Source organism: Dendrobates tinctorius, unplaced genomic scaffold (genome assembly GCF_039654945.1).
Source record: "Dendrobates tinctorius isolate UK_male_01 unplaced genomic scaffold, ASM3965494v1 ptg000245l, whole genome shotgun sequence".
Lineage (NCBI taxonomy): Eukaryota > Metazoa > Chordata > Amphibia > Anura > Dendrobatidae > Dendrobates > Dendrobates tinctorius.
In genome coordinates this window covers 9511117-9534569 of record NW_027361912.1, presented here as the reverse complement: position 1 = coordinate 9534569, position 23453 = coordinate 9511117, and the positions used below count along the sequence as shown (strand labels likewise).

The following is a 23453-nucleotide window of genomic DNA, read 5'->3' as shown; positions in this document are numbered from 1 at the left end:
CCCGTTCTTCCCACTTGCCCTGTAGTGGTGGCAAGTGGGGTAATATGGGGTTAGTGCCACCTTTCTATTGGAAGGTGACGTTAAGCCCGGGTTAGTAATGGAGAGGTATCAATCAGACACCTATCCATTACTAATCCTTCAGTAATTAAAGGGTTAAAAACACATACACAATTAGAACAAAGTATGTTAATGAAATAATACACTACACACATTGTTTAATTCTTTATTACACTCCTAATTCCATAGCGACGTCCTTGTTCTCCTGTAAAAAAGGTTAAAATAATAAACCAAACATACATTACCTGTCCGGTGCTCAGTCACGTCCCACGGCGTAATCCATCTCGGGGGGGGTTAATCATTTTAAAGGCGGAGCGCTGCTAACACAGCCGCTCTGACTGTAAATTACTGTAGAATGAATGGAAGCAGCTCATTAACTAGCGGTGACTTCACCGCTCATCACTGAGTCTGGCTCTGCTTCCATTCATTCTACAGTAGTTTACAGTCGGAACGGCTGTGTTAGCAGCGCGCCGCCTGTAAACTGATTAACCCCCTGAGGTTAGTGATTAGGTATCAGTATGACAGCTGAGGCTGGAGGCTCTCTGTGACGATGTACTACACGAGATTCCTCTTGTGCCGGGTGAGATCTAACAATGCTGGCTGTATTTTGAGAATTCATTTACATGTGTTGAATTAAGCTATTAAGAACGTTTTGCATCATAATGTCCACAGTGAATGCTCATCGTTAGATGGGGAAGCATGATTCCTATTCTGTGATGATATGTGTGATGAGGATTTTCATGACTGTTGCTTTTGTCATTGCTGTCATTGTATTTCTATTGTTTACTTCATGGCCTCTAAAGGGTGATTTTTAATGTGTGCTGCTAGCACCATAATTTATTTATTATTATCTCATATATTGCTGACTAATGGCAGTCTTCATGATCTACATTGTATTACACCAACTGGAATACTCTGTGATTTTGGATCCTGGTTATAGAATCGAAATAATATTGTAGGACAGTGAATTGATATTGGTGGATTGTCACAGATTGTCAAGTGTGTAAAGCATTGCACCTTGTTGCCGATCAGCATCAAGTACTGTCCTTTCAAGAGGCTTTACACTCATTACAGCAGGTTTAATCACCTGGGAGTATATGTTTTTAACATTGTACTTCACGTTTTTGTATGTGGTTTAGGGTCCCCTAGTTTGCTCTTGGGTTTCTTTGTGTAATTGTCAGTTTTTAATATAATTAATTAAAAGTTAAATTTCATCCATACACTAATTCATGCTTTCACTGCATAGGCAAACAGTATGGGAGTACCAGCTTCCTAATAATGGGAATATTGATTTCAGTTGCCCCTCCTGTACCTTTCGTCAAAGGGTTATTGGGGTGCATCTAAATTTTGGCCAGGCCTTCCATTCACTGCATAGGCAAGCAGTATGGGAGAACCACTTCCAAATAATGGGAACATTGTTTTCAGGAGGCTCTCCTGTACGTCTCTTCAAAGGGTTATTGGGGTGCGTCCAAATTTGGGGCAGGTGTTGCATTCACTGCACAGGCAAACAGTATGGGAGTAGCAATTTCTTAATAATGGGAACATTGCTTTCAGGAGGCCCTCCTGTACATCTCCTCAAAGTGTTATTGGGGTGCGTCCAAATTTGGGGCAAATGTTGCATTCACTGCATAGGCAAACAGTATGGGAGTACCAACTTTCTAATGATGGGAACATTGCTTTCAGGAGGCCCTCCTGTACGTCTCTTCAAAGGGGCATTGGGGTGCGTCCTAATTTTTGGTAGCCCTGCCACTCACTGCATAGGCAATAACAGTGTAGGAGACCCACTGTTTAATAATGCGAACAACAAAGCATAGCCGGCTGATGGATGAATAGTAAAGATTGCCTGATATCCATATAAAAATAGGCTTTGTGACATTCAGAGTCCCTCCTTTATAAATGAAACAGGATGTGTCTGATGATGTGCCACATGGCCAGATAAGGTTGTACAATGTTAAAATGACATTTCCCAGTGAATAGATTTGTCTTGGTTGAAAGCAATGCTAAAGTTCAAAAATGCATCAAAAACGCTATGTGTGAACATAACCCAAGGTGTGGAGGATCATTTTTGTTTTTGGTTATTTATTTTGCTTTATATACAAGTCATTACCCTAGAATGGATGTTCCTTAACATATTTCCCAGGAAAATGCATTTTGGTTTTGATTTTGTATGTTTTATTGTGAGTCTGTAAAAGTGGCGTAAGACTCTGACAACATTGTTCACTGCAGTGACCTTGAAGTCAGAAATGCTTCCAGGGGTCTTCCCCATGCTGTTCCCATGTCAATTGAGCACTGATCCCATCGATTTCCACAATTTCTAGACCCTCTAAAGACCGGGGGGGCGCCGGAAAAATGCTCGAGTTTCCCATAGACTTACATTGGCCTCGTTGCTCGGGTCGAGCACCCAAGCATTCCAATATGCTCGACCCAAGCAACGAGCACCCGAGCATTCCAATATGCTCGACCCAAGCAACGAGCACCCGAGCATTTCTGTGTTTGCTCATCACTAATGACGACAGATAAATAGGATCCTTTACAAATTTTTTGCCATTCAGTATTTATTGTGTAATACCCAAGCACAGACAAGTCATGGTAATGATGGGTAATGAAATATGATGAACTATTTAGCATCCTGCTGAAAACCGGCTCAGATTCTTATCTTTGCAGTGATTCTTCCAAGCAACCCTGTGAGTAAGAAGAATTAAATGTTAACAAACACCTATATGACCTTTCTACTGACAAAAGAAATACATCCTATTTGATTTAAAGCACCAATCTAGCAATTTTTAAAAATCCCTTTATAAGGGATCAGATATGTAAGTGTGATGCATGTAGCTACATACTCATCAGTAGACTATATTTTACATAATTTTCTGATTCCACATCTCCATAATTGTGAATTTTAATGTAATGTGATACTACATTTCCCCAAGCCCCTGCCTCCTGCTCTCTTTTATGCATAGATAATATTTGTAGGTGCTCTATGGCCTGCTAATGGTCCCTTGGTTAGAGCTGACAAGACCATGGTTCTGTGCATAGTATACAATATATCAATAAATGTATAGTATGTTTTGGGCTATTACTAGGGCTATTACTAGAAACAAAAAATCCTGCTAAATATTGTGTCTCATAGTCAGGAGACAGCTTCCCGTGAGAGAAGAGATCACCGACGCCTCAACCACCCTGAGCACTGAGAGCGCTGTTCTCTCTCCTCCAGCTCCATACTGATCTATCTGGTCAGGGCAGCGTAAGAGAGGATTCTACTGGATTCTGCACAAAGGCTGCATATCCGGAGCAGCTGATGGACCTTTCACTATTTCCAGGACCTTTCAGGTCATATGATGAATCACATGCTTGGAAGGAACTACATAATATGGCACTATGTGTGCTTATGTTTATAAACGTGCATGTAGCAAAGATGTGTGCATGTATATAAATGTGTATGTAGCAGAGCTGTGTGTATGTCTATAAGGATTCTTTCACACTTGTGTATAAATAATCAGTCCCATTCTCACCCATGAAATTGAAAATTTTTTCTCACATGTCATCCGTTTGCTGTCTGTGTGCAATCCTTTATTTTGATTCAGCAGCTACTAAAGGGTATTCACATCTCTAAAATCCTATCTCACTAGGTAATAGGTGTAATAATAATAATATTAGCAAATACCTCTGATTAGAAATGTAGTATCGTTTTTCTGATTCACTATGTCTTATTTCCTTATGTTCAAGCATTGCAGATCATGGGTTTCTCCATGGGTGACTAGAAGCTGCGATCATCCCATATCTTGGGCTACATAGATCAGGGCTTCAGCGCTCATGGCAATCCGGCAATGACAACCTTAGGGGTCTGCTGCAGACCCAGAGTTGTCATGCCAACCCATCGGTGACCCACAGTCATGTGACATGGCAGCCAATGGGCGGGATTTGTGATGCGCTTTTGGCATGCTCACATTAAATGGCGCTGTCAGAGATTGACAGCAGCATTTAACAGGTTAACAGCCAAAGGTGGATCGCAATTCCACCCACAGCTGTTAGGGGCACATGTCAGCTGTTCAAATCAGCCGGGAAAGATGTGGGCTCGGCACCAGAGCCCACATCAAAGGGAGAGACACGACATGGGCAGTACATGTAAGGCGCATGTAGTGAAGTGGTTAATGGGATGATTGGCTTAAAGGGGGAAGATTTAGCAACAAACTAAAGATGATGGCACCCCTCAAAGAGACAAAAAGCCCAAACATCACAATGGACATTAAGTCACTCTATACCTGTATTCATCATGAAGATAGTTTGGAGGCAGTTCACTTTTTTTCTTGAGTCGAGTAATTTGGATAAGACATGGATTAGTAATTGGGGCAGCATATGCACCATCTTATGCTAATCTGTTTCTGGGATTTTGAGTGAGGACTATCTTCCCCAATGATGCACATGTCGCTTCCCAGATCAGATCCTTGGATGGTTTCATTATATTTCCCACTTTCTTTTCATTTGACAGGGCTCTGCCAGTGACTTACAGACCTATATGCCTATGTTAAACCTCAACGACTCCAACATTAGGCTCACATATACTTACCTTCACCAAGACATCTAATTTCTAGATGTCAGGCTGAAGGTGCAAGCTGATGGGTCTATTCACATGGACATATACAGGAAGGAGACCTCAGTAAATGCATGGCTATTTATGTTGGCCTCACATCCCGGGAACTATGCTTCAGAAGACTTGAACATGTGAGGGTTATTATGGCCACCGGTGATGTAGATAATGTGAGCGCTTCAAAGACAATTTCAAGGCATTTTAAGGTATCTCACAATTGTAACCCTAATGACTTAAAAGTTTGGGGTATTGATAGGATACAATTTGGCATAAGGGGAGGAGACCGTAAATGTCTATTAGCCCAAAAAGGTGAATTGCTGTATTAGGCACAATGGGACCAGATGGTTTGAATGAACATTTGAGCTTCATTCTTTTCTATAATTTTGGTTTCCTGGGTTTGATTTTTAATTTGTGTGTCTTTATTATTATATCTTTTTAATAATCTACTGATGATGCTTTACCACTGACGATGTTGATTTCTTTTCCAAACATGAATGACCACAGACAAATAGGACCCTTCCATGCTGATGGATTCCTTAAGATTTTTGGAAAAGAATTCTGGGCTTGTGACCTGCTGGGCTCTTCTTTTAATGTAGTCTCTGATACAAGTGTACATTATGTTTTTTCTGTCTGGTTTTATCTATCACTGTGTGGTATATACACTACCGTTCAAAAGTTTAGGGTCACTTAGAAATTTCCTTATTTTTGAAAGAAAAGCACAGTTTTTTCCAATGAAGCTAAAATTAAATGATTCAGAAATACACTCTATATATTGTTAATGTGGTAAATGACTGTTATAGCTCCAAACGTCTGGTTTGTAATGCAATATCTTCATAGGTGTAGAGGCCCATTTCCAACAACCATTACTCCAGTGTTCTTATGGTACTTTGTGTTTGCTAACTGTAAGAAGGCTAATGAATGGTTAGAATACCCTTGAAAACCCTTGTGTAAGTATGCTAGCACAGCTGAAAACAGTTTGGCTGATTAGAGAAGCTATAAGCCTGACCTTCCTTTGAGCTATTTGAGAATCTGGAGCATTACATTTGTTGGTTCCATTAAACTCTCAAAATGGCCAGAAAAAAAGAACTTTCATGTGAAACTTCGACAGCCTATCCTTTTTCTTAAAAATGAAGGCTATTCCATGCGAGAAATTGGCAAGAAACTGAAGATTTCCTGCAACGTTGTGTACTACTCCCTTCAGAGGAGATCACAAACAGGCTGTAACCAGAGTAGAAAGAGCAGTGGGAGGCTCAACTGCACAACTGAGCAACACAAGACAAGTACATTAGAGTCTGTAGTTTGAAAAATCGACGCCTCACAGGTCCTCAACTGGCAGCTGTAGTGAAACCTCCACCAGGGGGAGCTGGTGAGGGAAGAGAGGTTATACACTAAGAGCAGCAACCCTGAGCAACAGCACAGGTGCCACAGGTAACGAGAGAGAGTTGTCAGACGAACAAAGTCAGAAACTAGCAGGAGCAGACATACCAGAAGGAGCAGCAATACACGTAGTCAAAGTACCAAGCCGAGAGTAAGAAAGCCAGAACAAGAGCACAGAGTCCAAAACGTGAGATGAAATACGTGGTCGGGGTACAAGCCGGGGAGTCAGATGCCAGAGAGGGAACGTAACAGCAGAGACGAATACCAAGAGACGGGGTCAGAAATCAGTCCGGGTCATACACGTGAATATCAGTCAAAGGCAGGAGGATCACCAAGGTACAAGGGTCAGAGGCTCTAAACTGTATGCTTGAGCTATCACTAACACTGGTCAGCAGGCTGTGAGACTGAAATAGCCCAGCTAGCTCCAGAATGAGGCTGAGGAGATTAACTCCCACATGACCAGTGCGGAGTGAAGACAGCAGAAAATAAACTCCGGACTGGACCATGACAGCAGCTTCATTAAATAGTACATGCAAAATGCTAGTGTCAACTTCTACAGTAAAGAGCCGACTCCAGGATGCTGGCCTTCAGGGCAGTGTGGCAAAGAAAAAGCCATATCTGAGACTGGCTAATAAAAGGAAAAGATTATTATGGGCAAAAGAACACAGACATTGGACAGAGGAAGATTGGAAAAAAAGTGTTATGGACAGACAAATCCAAGTGTGAGGTGTTTGGATAACACAGAAGAACATTTGTGAGACGCAGAACAACTGAAAAGATGCTGGAAGAGTGCCATCTGTCAAGCATGGTGGAGGTAATGTGATGGTCTGGGGTTGTTTTGGTGCTGCTAAAGTGGGAGATTTGTACAAGGTAAAAGGGATTTTGAATAAGGAAGGCTATCACTCCATTTTGCAACGCCATGCCATACCCTGTGGACAGCGCTTGATTGGAGCCAATTTCATCCTACAACAGGACAACGACCCAAAGCACACCTCCAAATTATGCAAGTACTATTTAGGGAAGAAGCAGGCAGCTGGTATTCTATCTGTAATGGAGTGGCCAGCCCAGTCAACAGATCTCAACCCCATTGAGCTGTTGTGGGAGCAGCTTGACTGTATGGTACGCAAAAAGTGCCCATCAAGCCAAACCAACTTGTGGGAGGGGCTTCTGGAAGCATGATGTGAAATTTCTCCTGATTACCTCAGTAAATTAACTGCTAGAATGCCAAAGGTCTGCAATACTGGAATTGCTGTAAAGGGAGCATTCTTTGACAAAAGCAAAGTTTGAAGGATAAAATTATTATTTCTTATAAAAATCTTTTTTTCGAACCTTGTCAATGTCTGGACTAGATTTTAAATTCATGTAGCAACTCATTTGATTAATAAACGTATGAGTTTTCATGGAAAACGCAAAATTGTCTGCGTGACCCCAAACTTTTGAACGATAGTGTACATAGTTATAATCATATCTATTTAATTACCGTTTATACTCGTGTATAAGCCGACCTGTATATAAGTCGACCCCCTAATTTTGTCACAAAAAACTGGAAAAACTTATTGACTCGCGTATAAGCCTAGGGTGGAAAATGCCGAAGCTACTGGTAAATTTCAAAAATAAAAATAGATATGAATAATGCTGCACAGTGATGGGTGGCCCCAGATAATGCTGCACAGTGATGAGTGGCCCCTTATAATGCTGCACAGTGATGAGTGGGCCCTTATAATGCTGCACAGTGATGAGTGGCCCCAGATAATGCTGCACAGTGATGAGCGGCCCTTATAATGCTGCACAGTGAGCGGCCCCTTATAATGCTGCACAGTGATGAGTGGCCCCAGGTAATGCTGCACAGTGAGTGGCCCCTTATAATGCTGCACAGTGATGAGTGGCCCCTTATTATGCTGCTGCCGCTGACTCTGCCTCAATTAAAAAAAAATATATACTCACCTCGTCGATGCTGCCGCTGCTCTGCAGTGAATGTTCAGGCAGAGGGCGCCTGCTAACTACGTCATGGCGCCCTCTGACCTGAAGGTCACTGCCAGAGGATGCAATACAGCAGAGCGACGCACAGCGGTGGAACGGGGGACAATTGAATATAGCTCCCCCCGTCATACTCACCTCTCCTGGCATGTTTCTGCAGCCGCCTGTGCTTGTTCCATGTTCGGCGTGCTGTTCTTCCCGCCTTCAGCGGTCAAGTCGTACCGCTTGTTAAAATCATGTATATGCGCATATTCATGATTTTAATGAGCGGCACCACGTGACCGCTGAAGGCAGGAAGAACAGCGTGCCGAACATGGAACAAGCACGGGGGGCTGCAGAAACATGCCAGGAGAGGTGAGTATGATCTCCGACACCCCCCGCTCCCCCTCCCTGGTCGACCCCTGGTATATGTCTCGCATATAAGCTGAGAGAGGGACTTTCAGGCCCAAGAAAATGGGCTGAAAATCTCGGCTTATACGCAAGTATATACGGTAATTGCCTTGTAATGTTTTCATTTCCTGTTCTGTCCAGATGTCACCATATCCCAGAATTCCAAGCGGAGGAAGTTCACTGATCGCCATATTAGGACACCCAAGTGATGGGTGTCTCAATATGGAAACTGCTGGTACCAACCTATTACGTGGTACCACCAGCGGAACACCGTCGCACCGCACCACACACACTCTATACTCCATACGCACGATACTCACACATGCGCAGTTTTAATGTGACGGCCACTATCTGTCTGCACAAAGAAGGCGGCGGTCTGATTTACTGCGCCTGCGTGAATTATACGCATGTGCAGTGAATCATTCAGCTGATCCCGGTGGCAGATGAGCGACGAGTCTACAGGCAGAGGAAGCCGGTCACATTAAAGGGGTTTTCCCGCTAACGAAAGTTCAGACTATGAATGTGTACGGAGCATACCACATCTCCTGGGCAGGGGAGGAAGCAAAAGACAATACCGACATTACAGCAGGGGATCACAGAGGATTCATTTTGTGAGGTAAAATATTTCACTGACTGTTTTGAAAAAATATTTTAACTCACAAAATGTATCCTCTGCGATCTCCTGCTGTAATGTCGGTATTGTCTTTTGCTTCCTCCCCTGCCCAGGAGATGTATTATAGACAGGTGAAAGAAGAGAGCACAGACAGGAGAAGTCAACACATGGGGAGAGAGTGGACAGGTGGGTGAGAACATAGGGGGAGAGATTCTCAATACTGCAAAGCCTGCCCCCATCTTGACATTACTGCCCTCCCCATGCGATAGCATCGGGCCTCCATCTAGTATACTCTATATCCATCTAGAGTTATAGCTCTATACCAACTTGTTTTATTCTATATTGATGTGATCTTTGCAATATTAGATTTTTTTATACACATTTTTGCACTTGTCACTTTATTGGCAGTAGTATTATATGTGCTACTGATATTTGCTTATTACACATAATAATTTCACTTATGTATGTTTTTCATTTTATTATTCTCCTTTTCCATTCCTATCATTGGAACTGGACTCAATATGTGTTGTTGTTATGCTGCACACTCTTATCACTTGTATTACATATATCACTTTAGTTTTATGATCATATGGATCATTATTAAGTGATTCGTCTCTATATTATACAACGTATTACATGCAGTTCTATATATCCTGCATTGTTCCCCTTCTCTGTGCCCATGACTACTATGTGGTCTGACTTGTGTGCATGCCTGTGATGCAGTGTGCTTCAGGGCATCGCCGACGCCGCCTGTTGTGTGATGCGGTCAAAGGGGATTTCCCAGTGAGCCGCTGCATCACATGGGCAGTCAGGAAGTGATGTAAGTTCTGGCGCTTGTGACACCAACGCATGCTCCGCAAATCATGCTGGACTACTATACACCTTTAGTGGTACTATATAGGCCTGACACACAATACAGTATGTCACAACCCCCCAAGGAAGCCTACATGAAACGCGTGTTGGGGTTGCTGGTATGGTATATGCCTGCAGCAGAGCTCTGTATCTATAAATGTGCATGAAGTAGAGCTATGTGTATCTATAATTGAATTGTGCATATAAATTTGAATGTGGCAGAGCTTTGTGTCTATGTGTTGATAAATTATTCATGTAGCTGAGCTGTGTATGTGTGACGCACATGCTGAAGAGAAGCACTAGCAATTGATCTATTGCCTCCCTATTCTACCTTAGTGTATTAAAATGAAATAGAATGACCTCTCCAATTTACACCAAAAGGGAAGTTTTAATTAGTATTAAAAATGTTTTCCTATTTTATGCTGTCTAATCATGGATTGCATCTTATGGTAAGGTGCGTCATATTATCTTGAAAAATACGGTAATTCTTCCCCATCTCCTCTGCCCTAACCTGGAGTATATTAGGTATTTTCCTACTATATGTCCTGTCCTTTCTCCAAAACCTGTCTTTGTTTCCATAGCAATCAATCACAGTGCAGCTTTCATTTTTCCAGAGCTGTTTCTGAAATTAAAGTTGACTTCTGATTGGTTGCTGCCGGCAGCATAAACAGTTTCTCTTATTAGACAGTACAGATAAAGGCCCGGTTATATTTACATTATGTTTATAGATAGGAGGCGTCAATTATAACAAATATGGACAAAAATATTCACGGTTTAAATGAGAAATCCCTGGATGGTTAAGTCGCTGATACCCCTGCTCTTGCTCTGCTTTTTCTATTACGCATCCTAGCAGCACAGTTAGAGTAGAGCTGCTCCTCCACTGACAGGGGTGGGTGCACAGTGCCTTGAGTATGGTGCATTCACGCATGCGCTGTCTCACTACAAAGTAGCAAGTGGCTAAGCCCTCTGACACTCAAGTTATTAGGAAGTGAGATCTAGAGTCCTTTTGACAACTTAATTTATGTCAGGATTTTGTTTTTCAATTTTTCATTGGGATGTAATTTTTATGGGTAGAGTGTGAAAAACAGCAATTCTGCCTCCAAAATGAGTGTGAAAAACAGCAATTCTGCCTCCAAAATGAGTGTGTGAAACAGTAATACTGCCTCCAAAATGAGTGTGAGAAACAGCAATTCTGCCTCCAAAATGAGTGTGAGAAACAGCAATTCTGCCTCCAATATGAGTGTGGAAAAACAGCAATTTTGCCTCCAAAATGAGTGTGTAAAACAGTAATACTGCCTCCAAAATGAGTGTGAGAAACAGCAATACTGCCTCCAAAATGAGTGTGAGAAACAGCAAACCTGCCTCCAAAATGAGTGTGAAAAACAGCAATTCTGCCTCCAAAATGAGTGTGTAAAACAGCAATTCTGCCTCCAAAATGAGTGTGAGAAACAGTAATAATGCCTCCAAAATGAGTGTGAAAAACAGCAATTCTGCCTCCAAAGTGAGTGTGAAAAACAGGAATTCTGCCACCAAAATGAGTGTGAGAAACAGCAATTCTGCCTCCAAAATGAGTGTGAAAAACAGCAATTCTGCCTCCAAAATGAGTGTGAAAAGCAGCAATTCTGCCACCAAAATGAGTGTGAAAAACAGCAATTCTGCCACCAAAATGAGTGTGAAAAACAGCAATTCTGCCGCCAAAAGTTGAACAATTCACAATGAAGCATAAATATTTTTTCTTTGATTTTTAGTTATCTTGCTACACTCATTTCATTGAATTGTTTGATAGAGATTCAGGTCTCCTCTAAAGACACAGAGAAACCCTTTAACTTTACATAGAAAATCTCTTAGAATATATAAGAATTTCTTACCAAGCTGAGATGCCATTGGGGTCTCTGACAACTCGTTTAGCACACTCGATGTCATCATAAATGTTATCATTCAACAGACCTAAAAATAGATATATGTAAATTACCATGAAAACTTTTAATTTAATTATGCTGAAATTGGGTTATCAGGGTAAAATGTTTATTAAGCATTAGAGGTGAGTGAATTGATATGATGCAAATTGAATTTATGTCAAATTTTTAGGACTGGGACTTTCCCAGTGAATGTGAACAATTTATGATTCTTTAGCAAAAATCACCTAAAATGGCCAGAGAAAGATCACAGAATCTTGGGCAAGGCCAGAAAGGTTCCCTATAATGCCTTGCAGCTATCACACTACATGGTAAATCAAGGAAAATCAGGAGAAACTATTGTAGCATGTATAAAAGCAAAATCAGGCAATGCAGCAGTACTTTTAGCATGAATTTAGATAGTGAATAGGGATGAGCGAGTAGTCAAATATTCCGTCTCGCTATACTCGTAACAAGTAGGTCCTAATAATCGGGTATTCGTAACGAGTAGCGAGTCCAATGCAAGTCAATGGGAAATGCGAGTAATTTTCTACTGGACACTACAAAGCGGTCTGGGGGCCTGAGGAAAAGGCTGAAATGGGTGCATGATTGTTTAAAAGCAGGCGGTAGAAAGCTGTGTGTTGGTTAACGTAGGAAGAAGCTTTAAAAACCCTGCTGGCATCACTGCATGGCCTCCCATCCCCCGCACACCAACTTACTTTCTGCTTCAAGCCATGCTGTGAAATCTGTTTGTTGCCAGTCCTGTGCTCCGTGCTTCTGCTCTCCATGTTTCCTGACTGTGTGTATAAGGGGGCGGCGCCAGAACGCTCTGGTTCTTATGCAGTCAGTGTGCACCTGTCTAATCTGTCCCTAACCAATCACCTAGAGCCCTTGACTCTTTGGTTCCGCCACACCCACTGAAACATGGCCTGTGCAATGTCTAATCTCAGTTAATCTTGCTGCTGAGGATGCCAGGCCCTGTCCTGTGTATTTCCTCCTTCTCTGGAGGAATACTTCTTGTCTTACTTTGTACCTTGTCTGCCTGCCAGGAGGCTGAATATCCTGGCCCTTGAGTCTTGGTCCCAGTACCTTGTCTGTACTCTGTCCTACCTTAGTCTCCCTTTCTCCTTGTCTGTGGCTTCCTTCCTTGCTGTGTCTTTCCTTGTGTCCTCCCTGTCTGTGCATCTGCACCCTTGCAGCTCTGTCTGTGCATCTGCACCCTTGCCGCTCTGTCTGTGCATCTGCACGCTTGCCGCTCTGTCTGTGCATCTGCACCCTTGCTGCTCTGTCTGTGCATCTGCACCCTTGCCGCTCTGTCTTCTCTGCTACTGCAGAACTTCATGCTGCAGTTTCTCCACAGACCTTGTGGTTCAGCTCTACTCCGCACTCCTGCGGCTCCGCCTACTCTGCACTCCTGCGGCTCCAACTACTCCGCACTCCTGCCTATAACCATTCCTGCATCTCCTGTGTGAACAGGTCCGAATCCTGTTCCAACATACACCACTCCCTCCTGCCTACACCTGCACCTGCTGTGTGAACAGGTCCCTACCTGTCCCTTCTCATACCACACTAGTCTGTCCTGTGTCTCAAGCCGTGCCCGGCTGTCCTGTGTCTCAAGCCGTGCCTGCCTGCCCTGTGTCTCCAAGCCGTGCCCGCTTGCTCTGTGTCTCCAAGCCACGCCTGATTGCCCAGTGTCTCAGCCGGGCCTGTCGTGTCTACCTGCCTGCCTGTCTATAGCTTGTGTCAAGGTGACTTGTCCCCGAGTGGGACCACCAGCCATTGCCAGACGCCACCCTGGAGTGGCACCCGACAGCTATCTGCCGCACAATCCTGACCTCACCATCAGAGGCTCCAGTGAAGACCAAGGTAGCTGTTGTAGTCACGCCCCTTCCAGGGTAGTCTGGTTTGTGGCACAGTGGGGTCACAAACCCCCCGACTCACGCCATTCAGCCAAGGCGTGAGCGTGACAGAAGCCACCCATCTTCATCACAAGGGCTTCACAATTATAAAGGTTGGACTACTGTCCTTCTTGCTCCACTGCCACTGCACAATGTGCAGGCATAGTGTCTCCAAAAAGTCAGCCCAAGGGACTGTATCATGGTTGATGCAGGAAGGAAGCCTCAAGGGCCAGACAATTATGAAGCTAGGTCTACTAGCACAGTAGTTCCAGTGCCCAATGTGCAGGTATAGACATAGTGCTTTCAAAGGGCTGTATCATGGTTGACACAGGAAGGAGGTCTCGCCACAAGTGCCTACGATGGGAAGTATTAATGAATGGAACATTGTTTCTAGCTTGTTGACCATGAGGTACATGTAGCAGAAGCAGGAGTAGGATACACATGTAAGAAGAAGGAAAGGGTTTTGTATGGGAAGGGTTGGACGTGATCACTAGTAGCATAAAATAACGTTTTGGGTGACTTTAGGTTGGGATGCTTTCATCTGGAGGGCTTAAATACTGTGGCAAAATCCAGTCCTTGTTAAATTTTATCAGAGTCAGCCTGTCTGCATTCTCTGTAGTCAGCTCTGTGCATGTGTCTGTGATGATTGCCCTAGTGGCACTGAAAACATGCTCTGACATCACACTAGCAGCAGGGCAGGCCAGCGCCTTCAAAGCATATAAGGAGAGGTCTGGCCAACTGTGCAGCTTGGACACCCAGTAATTAAATGGAACAGAAGCATCAGGAAGGACGCAGGTATGGTCACTTAGATACTCATTGATCATGTTGTTCAACTTCTGCCTCCTTGACATTGTTACCGGTCCAGCTAGCCCTTGCTGATGAGCCAGTTTATTGAAGATGAAAAGAAGAGGATGAATGACCTCATGGAGATCAACATCCGACACTGCGGAGACACCATCACGTGTTTCTCAACGCAGTGATTCTAGAGCACTGCTCCCATCCCTTAAGGGAAATATGTAAAACATGCAAATAAATAAGCCGCGGAGACACCATCACATGTTTCTCAACGCAGGCAGTGACTAGCCAAGTCTTTCACCGGGAAGGAACAACCACGGGAAGGGCAGTCTCCAATGAAGGAAACCACCTATGCCAAAACATGGTATCCATCCACAGACAGCTGTTTCGGGGTATTGTTCCTTCCTGTCCTTGTTCCGTAGCTTGAGAAAGGTGGCCAACCAGTATAGGTTGCTGTTGAAAATGTGGATCACACGAGGGTCTTGGGACAGACAGACATGAACTGTGCCATGTGTGCCAAGCTGCAAAGAGGCAATGTTCTGTGGCCCCAGAAGGAGGAACAATACCCACCCTCTCCTCACAATGACACTCCTCCTCCACCTCCTCCTCTCCAGCCCATCCATGCTGGACAGATATGAAGCTGGGGTTGGGAGTCCCCTCTGTGGCATCAGGGGTCCCCTCGGTACCACAGAAAAAGAAGTCCTCTCCCTCCTTGTCTTCCTCCTCATCTTCATCACCCAATCTTGCCTCATGATATTGGCTGGGCTGAGTTGGATCACCCAGTGTGAAATCTTGCTCCAAACACATCTGATGGGCACTCAAAGATTCCATGTTTAGATTATGCAGCGAGTATTTCAACGTACATAGCATAGGGTTGGTTATGCTGATAATAGCCTGATCACCACTCACAAGGTTGGTGCAGTACTTAAAGTTATCAAGCACCTCACAAATGTCAGCAATCCACACCCACTCGGCAGTTGTTATGAGTCTTGGCTGAGTCGCCGTCTGACGGGCATGTTTAAGCTGGTATTCAGCAAGTGCCCTCTGCTGCTCACTAATCTTTGCCTACATATGATCTGTTGAGTTCCACCGTGAGGGCAGACCACAAATGAGTCGGTGATTTAGCAAATGAAATTGCTTTTGAAGCGCTGCAAGATGGGTAACAGTGGTAGAGGAATGGCGGAAATAGGTGCAAATACGACACATCTTCTCAAGTCGGTACGGCAAGTCAGGCTGTGTTTTGATAAATTTCTGAAACACTAGGTTCAGCACGTGAGCCATGCATGGCACCTGTACCAGCTTCCGGAGCTTTAAAGCCGCCACCAGGTTATGCCTATTATCGCAGACAACCAGACCGGGTTCGAGTTGCAGTGGGGAGAGCCACTGATCGGTCTGTTGTTTTATTCTTTGCCACAGCTCTACTGCAGTGTGTGGTGTTTTACCTAAGCAGATCAGCTTCAGCAGAGCGTTTTGCCGCTTTGCCAATGCGCTGCTGCACAGCTTCCAACTTTGGAGCGATGTGGAGGGTAATTTAGCATAGGATGAGGCGGAGGAGGAGGAGGAGGAAGAGGGGAGACAGGATGTATATGATGAGGGGGAAACTATGATTGAGGTTGGGCCTGCTATTTGTGGCGTGGGTAGGATATGTGATGTTCCAGTTTGCAACTTTTTCCCACCCTCAACCAGGTTCAGCCAGTGTGCCGTGACATAAATGTTTCATCCCTGTCCACAACTACGTGTCCACGTGTCTGTAGTTGGGTGGAGCTTCCCGGTTAAGGCGTTGGTGAGAGCACACTTGAGATTGTTTAAGACGTGCTGGTGTAATGCGGGGACAGCTCAATTGGAAAAATAGTGCCGGCTGGGAACAGAGTATCGTGGGGCAGCCACAGCCAAGAGATCACAGAAAGACTGTATCCCCACAAGCCTAAACGGCAACATCTCCACGGCTAGCGACTTGGCAATGTGCACATTCAGTATTTGTGCTTGTGGGTGCGTGGGTTGGTATTTACGCTTCCTTTCATAGATCTGGGGCACAGACAACTGGATGCTTGGCTGGGACAAACAAGTGAATGGGATTGTTGTGTCCTGTGTCTCTGCAACCTCAGCTTGTGAGCAGGTATGGGAACCTGCTTCCTGTCCAGCAGATTGGGAAGGACGGATCACAGGCGACATGGCAGTGGTCAGACACTTATATGGTACCCTGTTGTTCCGCCCACCGACTAGGGTGCTTGACTGCCATGTGTTTCCGCATACTGGTGGTGCTCTGGTTGCCTTTTCCCTGGCCTCTGCTCAGCTTCGTATGGCAGATCCTACAGATGACAATGTTTGGTTCAGAAGGACTATCCGAAAAAAATTTCCAGACAGAGGATGAACGCCCCCTTGACTTGACTTGGGGCACAGAGGGATTGCTCTTGGCAACAGTCTTGGCACACTTCGCACACTGCTCAAACCAGTAGCCCTTGGTGCCTTTGTTGGTGCTACATATTAACCTTCCTTTGTGCTGCTGTGCTGGCTATGCGTACCAACAGGTCAGATCAGTGGACTCATCATCGACCACCTTGTCGTCCATGTCATCCTCCTTCCATGTTGATATTGTCGGCTGGCCAGATGGCAACAGTGGTCACAGTGTCTCATCATCATCTGCCTCCACCTCATGAGCCGATATATCACGTGGCTGAAAGTGGCTTTCTTCTGGCCATGGGTTTTCAAATATTTGACCATGAACAGATGATACCGCCTGACGTTCCTCTTCAATGTTGCATGTTGAGAGGCCAGAGGCAACTAAAGGATCATATATACCAAACAGATCATTGGAGTGGCCAAGCTTGGGGTCAAATGTTTCCTGTGACTGCTGAGGGGGAGGAAGTAGGAACAGGTTGAGGATTGGTTGACCCAGCGTTCTGTGTATCCACAGTAGACTGTGTGGTCATGGAACATTGGGTGCTGCTAGAAAATTTCGTTGAGCCCTTATCTGCCATCCAAGACAGTATCTGCTCTTGCTTTTCTGGTTTTCATACACATTTACATTCCACTTCCAGACCTGGAGTTTTCACCAGGAGCATAAATGCATCAACCTTCTTCTGTCTCCCAGACTCAGTGCCATGTTGGGCACCAATGAAAGCCCCATGCTCACGTCCATATCCTTGTCTCCATCCCTTCACAACAGGTTTTTTGGGAATTGGGGGTTTATGTGACATATATGCAGATGTTTATATGCAGATATTGGGGAACAAGGAGCAGTTCGTGCTTTGTGGAATGTAGCACTACAGCCTAGTACCGCTTTGTGTTTTACAAACAGCACCGCAAGAGCAAATAAATTGGCCAGAGATTAAAGCCGAAGATTTAGCTCGACAGTCACCACAGAATCCAGCAGTGCTGGCTGCGTCTCAGTTGTGCAGTACTGTGTGTGCTATTCGGTGTGCTAACAGCACCGCAAGGGCAAAAAAATAGGCCTGCAGGGGTAAATGTGACCCCAAAAATAGATGGGAAAACTGTCACTACTCCCCGACCTTATACAGTACTTTCAGCTCTCAGAAGAGATGAGATATTGAGGTACTACGTATGTATTTTAACGCTCCTGCCTGTCTCCCTGCACTACAGTCACCTACTACTAAAATACTCCAGGTAGCTCTCACAAGAGCTTTTGTGTTTTTGACATGATTTATGGATGATTTACAAAAGCGCAACTCTGCCTAGCAGCTGTTCACACTTTCCCTATGCTAGCACTAGCTGTGTTCTGGATGCAATGTGCAGAAAATGGCGGCTGCAGGGCTTATATAGAGCCTATGAGTCATTGGCTGTGACTGATTTATGACGCTGCGTGGCCAGCCAATCTTAGTAATGTCACAAGCAAGATGGCTGTGGCATTACTGTGATGGGCTAACATGTTAGGCGGGAGATCCGAATATTGTGAGGCGAGTAGTGAAATACTCGCTATGTTCCTAGTACCTCATTACTCACCGAGTACCAAATACTTGTGAATATACTCGCTCATCCCTAATAGTGAGAGGACATCACAGCTTCATGCATAGCGATATGGATATGGAGGAAAAAAAACCAAAATACTGAAGATACTACATATGTGAAAACACAGCACTGAAGAAGATTGGTATGCAAAAAATAAGTACAGGGAGGGCCATTTATATGGATACACCTAAATAAAATGGGAATGGTTGATGATATCAGCTTCCTGTTTGTGGCACATTAGTATATGGGAGGGGTAAACTTTTCAAGATGGGAAGTGACCATGGCGGCCATTTTGAAGTTGGCCATTTTGGATCCAACTTTATTTTTTCCAATAGGAAGAAAGTCATGTGCCACATCAAACTTATTGAGAATTTCACAAAAAAATTAATGGTGTGCTTGGTTTTAACATAACTTCCCTTAGACTAGCATTTCTTCTGCGGTGTTGCTATCAGTGTGTCAAGAGTGGGAAAAGAGGGTTGCATTGACAATCCAGCACAATGGGCAGCACTTTGAACAAATTTTAAAAGTGGTCATAAACTTGTAAATAACTCATGAAAGAATAAAGTTATGTTAAAACAAAGCACACCATTGTTTTTCTTGTGAAATTCTCGATAGATTTGATGTGGCACATGACCCTCTTCCCATTGGAAAAAATTAAGTTGGATCCAAAATGGTCAACTTCAAAATGGCCGCCATGGTCACCACCCATCTTGAAAAGTTTCCCCCCTCCCATATACTAATGTGCTACAAACAGGAAGTTGATATCACCAACCATTCCCATTTTATTCAGGTGTATCCATATAAATTGCCCACCCTGTATATATCTGCAATATGGGAGAAAACCCACACAAACATGAGGATAACATATAAACTGTTTGAAAATGTTTTCCTAGGTGGGATTTGAATCTAGGATCCCAGCACTGCAAGTCTGAGCCACCATGACTATACTTACTTTGGCAACTGATGTTACAAGCATTTACTGCTCCTGCAGTTCTTCCATCATTGCACCATTTGCTGTTGATCTGAAATATTCCATAGTCACGGCTTGGACCGTTGTTGTTTACAGCGGCTGTGTTATAGTTACTCTCATAGAAGGCAAGGCATGTCCCTGTGAAGGAATACAATAATATTTCAGCATACTCATACCGTCATCCAATCTCTAATAATTTTGTGGGTTGCACATTTTATTTGAGCATAGACAGCAAAACAGATATGATGAGCAAGGATTTTCTTGGATTTTAAACTCAGGAGGATCATCCAATCACACGTTGTTCTGGCAAGTCCTTAGTTTGCATATGTAAATAGTTGGGTTAAGGCTAGGTTCACATTGCGTTAATGCAGTCCGTTCAACGCATAGCACTGACGGACTGCATTAACACTGCTGTCATATTGTGATCACGTCTAGCACAGCTTCCGAGGGTCCGTCACAGAATGACGGTACATCGCGAACACATGCCGATTATGTCATATGTTGGTGATGCGCTCGTCTATTGCAGTCTATGGGTGCGCAAACGCATCCGTTACATAGCGTTAATGCCGTTATGTAACGGATGTGTTAAACGCTGCCCACAAACGCAATGTGAACCCAGACTAACCCAGCTAGAAACAGTTCAGGCATGTGTGCATCCCTCTGCTGGTGGTGAGCTTATGGGTTGTCCACTTTTGGACAAGCCATTATTAATAGCTCAAGGAGGTGAAAAAAAGAAGTAAAAGATAAAGCTTGCTCCCTATTTGATCTGTGCCGCTTTTTTGTAATAAATGGTGTGTCACCCCACCTGTCCCATTAGGATCAACATCCAATGTTTTTCACAGTCATCTGACGTTGTCATCAGGATATTTCCAGAGTTCAGTGTGGTTAGAACCTGATGAAGAAGTCGGATGACTTGGAAACTCATTGATAATAAAACCTCATCAGGTTTCATTGTGTCTTGTGGAATTTTACTTTAGATCTTCTTCAGCCACGCAGTGGAACCACATATTATCAGTACTTCTTTTCGCTTACCCGTGGATCTGCAGCAGCTGATTTATCCGTGCTCTTTAATTTGTTGATTGACACATAACTGTGCTAACTAGTTTCACACTAGCGTTTTTTTTGCGCTGCGCCTCATGCGCATACCAAACGCATGCAAAAAACGCATCATGCGTTTTGCATGCATTTGCTGTTTTTTTGTGCATGCGATTTGACCAGTTTGTCACCATGTTAACTCAAAAAATGCATGCGATTTTAAACGCATGCATGCGCATATCCTAGCGCATGCGTGCATTCCCATAGACTGTAATGCTGTTTTTTTGCGCATTCTGTGCGCTAACGTGCGCATGCATTTTTTTGAAACAGGTCGGATGGACCAAAAATGCAACAGGTTGCGTCCGCTGCACCTAGGCACACACTACAAAAAACTGCATGCACACGAAAACGCATACGAACGCGTGCATGCGCTAGACCATGCGCACCCATGTTAAATATAGGGGAGCAATGCGCATGCGCACGATAGCGCACGAGGTGCAGTGCTAAAAAACGCAAGTGTGAAACTAGCCTAAGTGATCAGTTTCCCTGTTACACTTCCTCTTTTATCGAATAAGACCCAATTGCGCTTCTTTTGTTCTCCAGTTATCCCATGCACTAATGCTCCATGGCAGCGAGACCAAAGCGCTGTGAACCTCCTACAACCTGCCATTATACTCTGCATCACTTCTAATTACATGACCTCTGCAATGTAACAACAACATCATGACCTGGCACTCTCCCTAATCAGGACAGACTCCCAGGATGCTGGGATGTGGTTGGAAGTTCACAATGCTCTCGTCTGGCTGCCGTGGAGTACAGACATGGACGCTGGACCAGGGTCCTTTAACTCTTTTTGCTAAACTCTAGCACATGACTTACATATTTAAAGCATCAAATGTGTCTCCAGGTTGTACTGGAGGTCTACCATAGTTGACAGCCACCCAGATTTTTCATAAACTAGCCTAGCAATTTGGTCTGAAACAGAATAAGGGCTTCTGTAGACCCAAATCAAACAAGCGGAGGTAGCAGAACAGTAGCTATGGCGGGAAAGGGTGAGGGACTTAAATGTCCTCTTTTGCCAACAGCAATAGTGGTAAGTGAGCTTTAGGCTGAGTTCACAAGTGGCGTTTTTTTCGCGTTTCCGCGGCAGTTTTAACCGCGCGATTTTGCCGCGAAAACACGAAAAATAAGCATCCCATGCATTCCTATGGGATTCCGCAATGCTGTACTAATGCTGCGGTTTTTACAGCGGCGGAATCGCTTCGCGGTAAAAACCGCAGCATGCTCATTAATTTGCGGAATCGCGGCGATCCCGCACCCATAGGAATGCATTGTTCCGCTTATTTCCCGCATGTGGCTGTGCACACCATGCGGAAAGTAAGCAGAACAATTGCGGATGGTACCCACGGTCCGGAGGAGAGGAGACTGTCCTCCGGGCTTTGGGTACCATATCCCTGTAAAAAATAGAATTTAAAATAAAAAATATTGTTATTCTTACCCTCCGACATCCCGCGCAGCCTTCCCGCCTCTCTCCACGCTCCCGTTCCCAGTAGTCCTTTGCGAAAATGCCCGTGATGGCGTCCGATCTCGCGGGATCGCGAAGTCTCGCGGTAATTCGCGCAACGTCATCGCGAATTACCGCGAGATGTCGCGTTCCCGCGAGAACTGACGTCATTGCGGGCATTTTCACAAAGGACTACTGGGAACGCCTGCGCGGGACGTCGGAAGGTAAGAATAACGCATTTTTTTATTTTTTTTTTACATTCTATCTTTTACTATTGATGCCGCATAGGCAGCCTCAGTAGTAAAAAGTTGGTCACACTCGTCAAACACTATGTTTGACGAGTGTGACCAACCTGTCAGTCAGTTCTCCAAGCGATGCTACAGATCGCTTGGAGAACGCTAGCATTTTGCAAGCTAAATATGCTTGCAAAATGCTAGTTTTTCCGCGGGAAAATCGCGGGAATTTAAAATGCGATTTTCCCGCGGACTGGAATTCCGGAATTCTCGCGGTAATTTCCGCGAGAGTTCCGGTACGTGTGCACTTAGCCTTACAGCCAGGTAACGGCACTTTTTGTCCTCCCATTTCACAGGTGCATGTAAAAATGGTAATGTTGGGTTTCTGTAGCTGTAGGAATCTACCAGGACCTTTTGCTCCTGTTGGGGTTTTCTTGCCTTTATTCAATGAAGGTGGAAACTGTAGTTTAATTTAAAGCAATACAAAATCTGTGCCTACCATGTGCCAGTGATAATACTGATTTCAGTCAATTAATATGTCAGAGGCACCCTAGATCTCCCATCAGGTACCATGGATGCAACTTCTTCATGTGCACCTCTAGATATGTCCCTGCGCAGATGGTCATACATTGGCATTGCATCTGCATATTGTTACATCTGCTTGCAGAGGGTGCAGCTTACAGAACCAATACTAGACTTCAAGTGTCTCTAAAGAAATGTTAGGTTAGTACAAGTGATAGATGATACTTCACATTGCAGTATTCTGTTCAGGTTATTTTATACATACAGTTTACAGCGCTGTAGCCACGATATCCAGCCAGACCAGATTGCTTTAAAAGTCTGTATAACTCGCAACGGGAATAGACTTTTGCTTCCAAGCTGAGATACATGCACAGAAGGAGACCGAGGCAGAGAAAGACCTTCATATTTGCTTAGCAAGTTGTCAAGGATCCAGATACTTTCTGGTAAAATATTAAAGAGTAGAAAAAAAATGATTGAATTTTTATACACTAATTACTGCCAGACTATAAGGCTTCTATGCATCTATATTCAGAACAGAAGCCTTACTTTTCAGCTTTACTGCATTTTCCTAGGATCATTACATAAAGGAGCAATGGTGTAATTTGCAGAAAAGGATTTCCAGTTTGTCAAGGAGTGCTTCCGGCTGATTCATTAGTTACTCCGAATATTTAAAGGAATATCTAGTTTATTATTAGACATAAAAACACAACGCGTTTCGGCTGTACATAAAATTAGCCTTCATCAGGTAAAATCATATATATCTTTAAAAGACACATTTATA

The 23453-nt window shown here is 44.1% G+C and overlaps 1 protein-coding gene across 2 annotated transcripts in view; it reads right to left on the bottom strand.

The window, feature by feature from the left end:
• Positions 1-2584: 2584 nt before the first annotated feature.
• Positions 2585-23453, bottom strand: part of LOC141060811 (lysozyme C-1-like) — a 112802-nt gene continuing 91933 nt past the window's right edge. For both annotated transcript variants that reach the window (XM_073557188.1, XM_073557187.1), the window contains 4 exons: positions 22938-23112; positions 19361-19516; positions 11723-11801; positions 2585-2739 (listed from right to left, as the gene is read on the bottom strand). In XM_073557188.1, the coding sequence (XP_073413289.1) occupies positions 2679-2739; positions 11723-11801; positions 19361-19516; positions 22938-23076 (435 nt within the window). In that variant the 5' untranslated portion in view covers positions 23077-23112 and the 3' untranslated portion in view covers positions 2585-2678. The remainder of the gene's footprint in view (positions 2740-11722; positions 11802-19360; positions 19517-22937; positions 23113-23453) is intronic.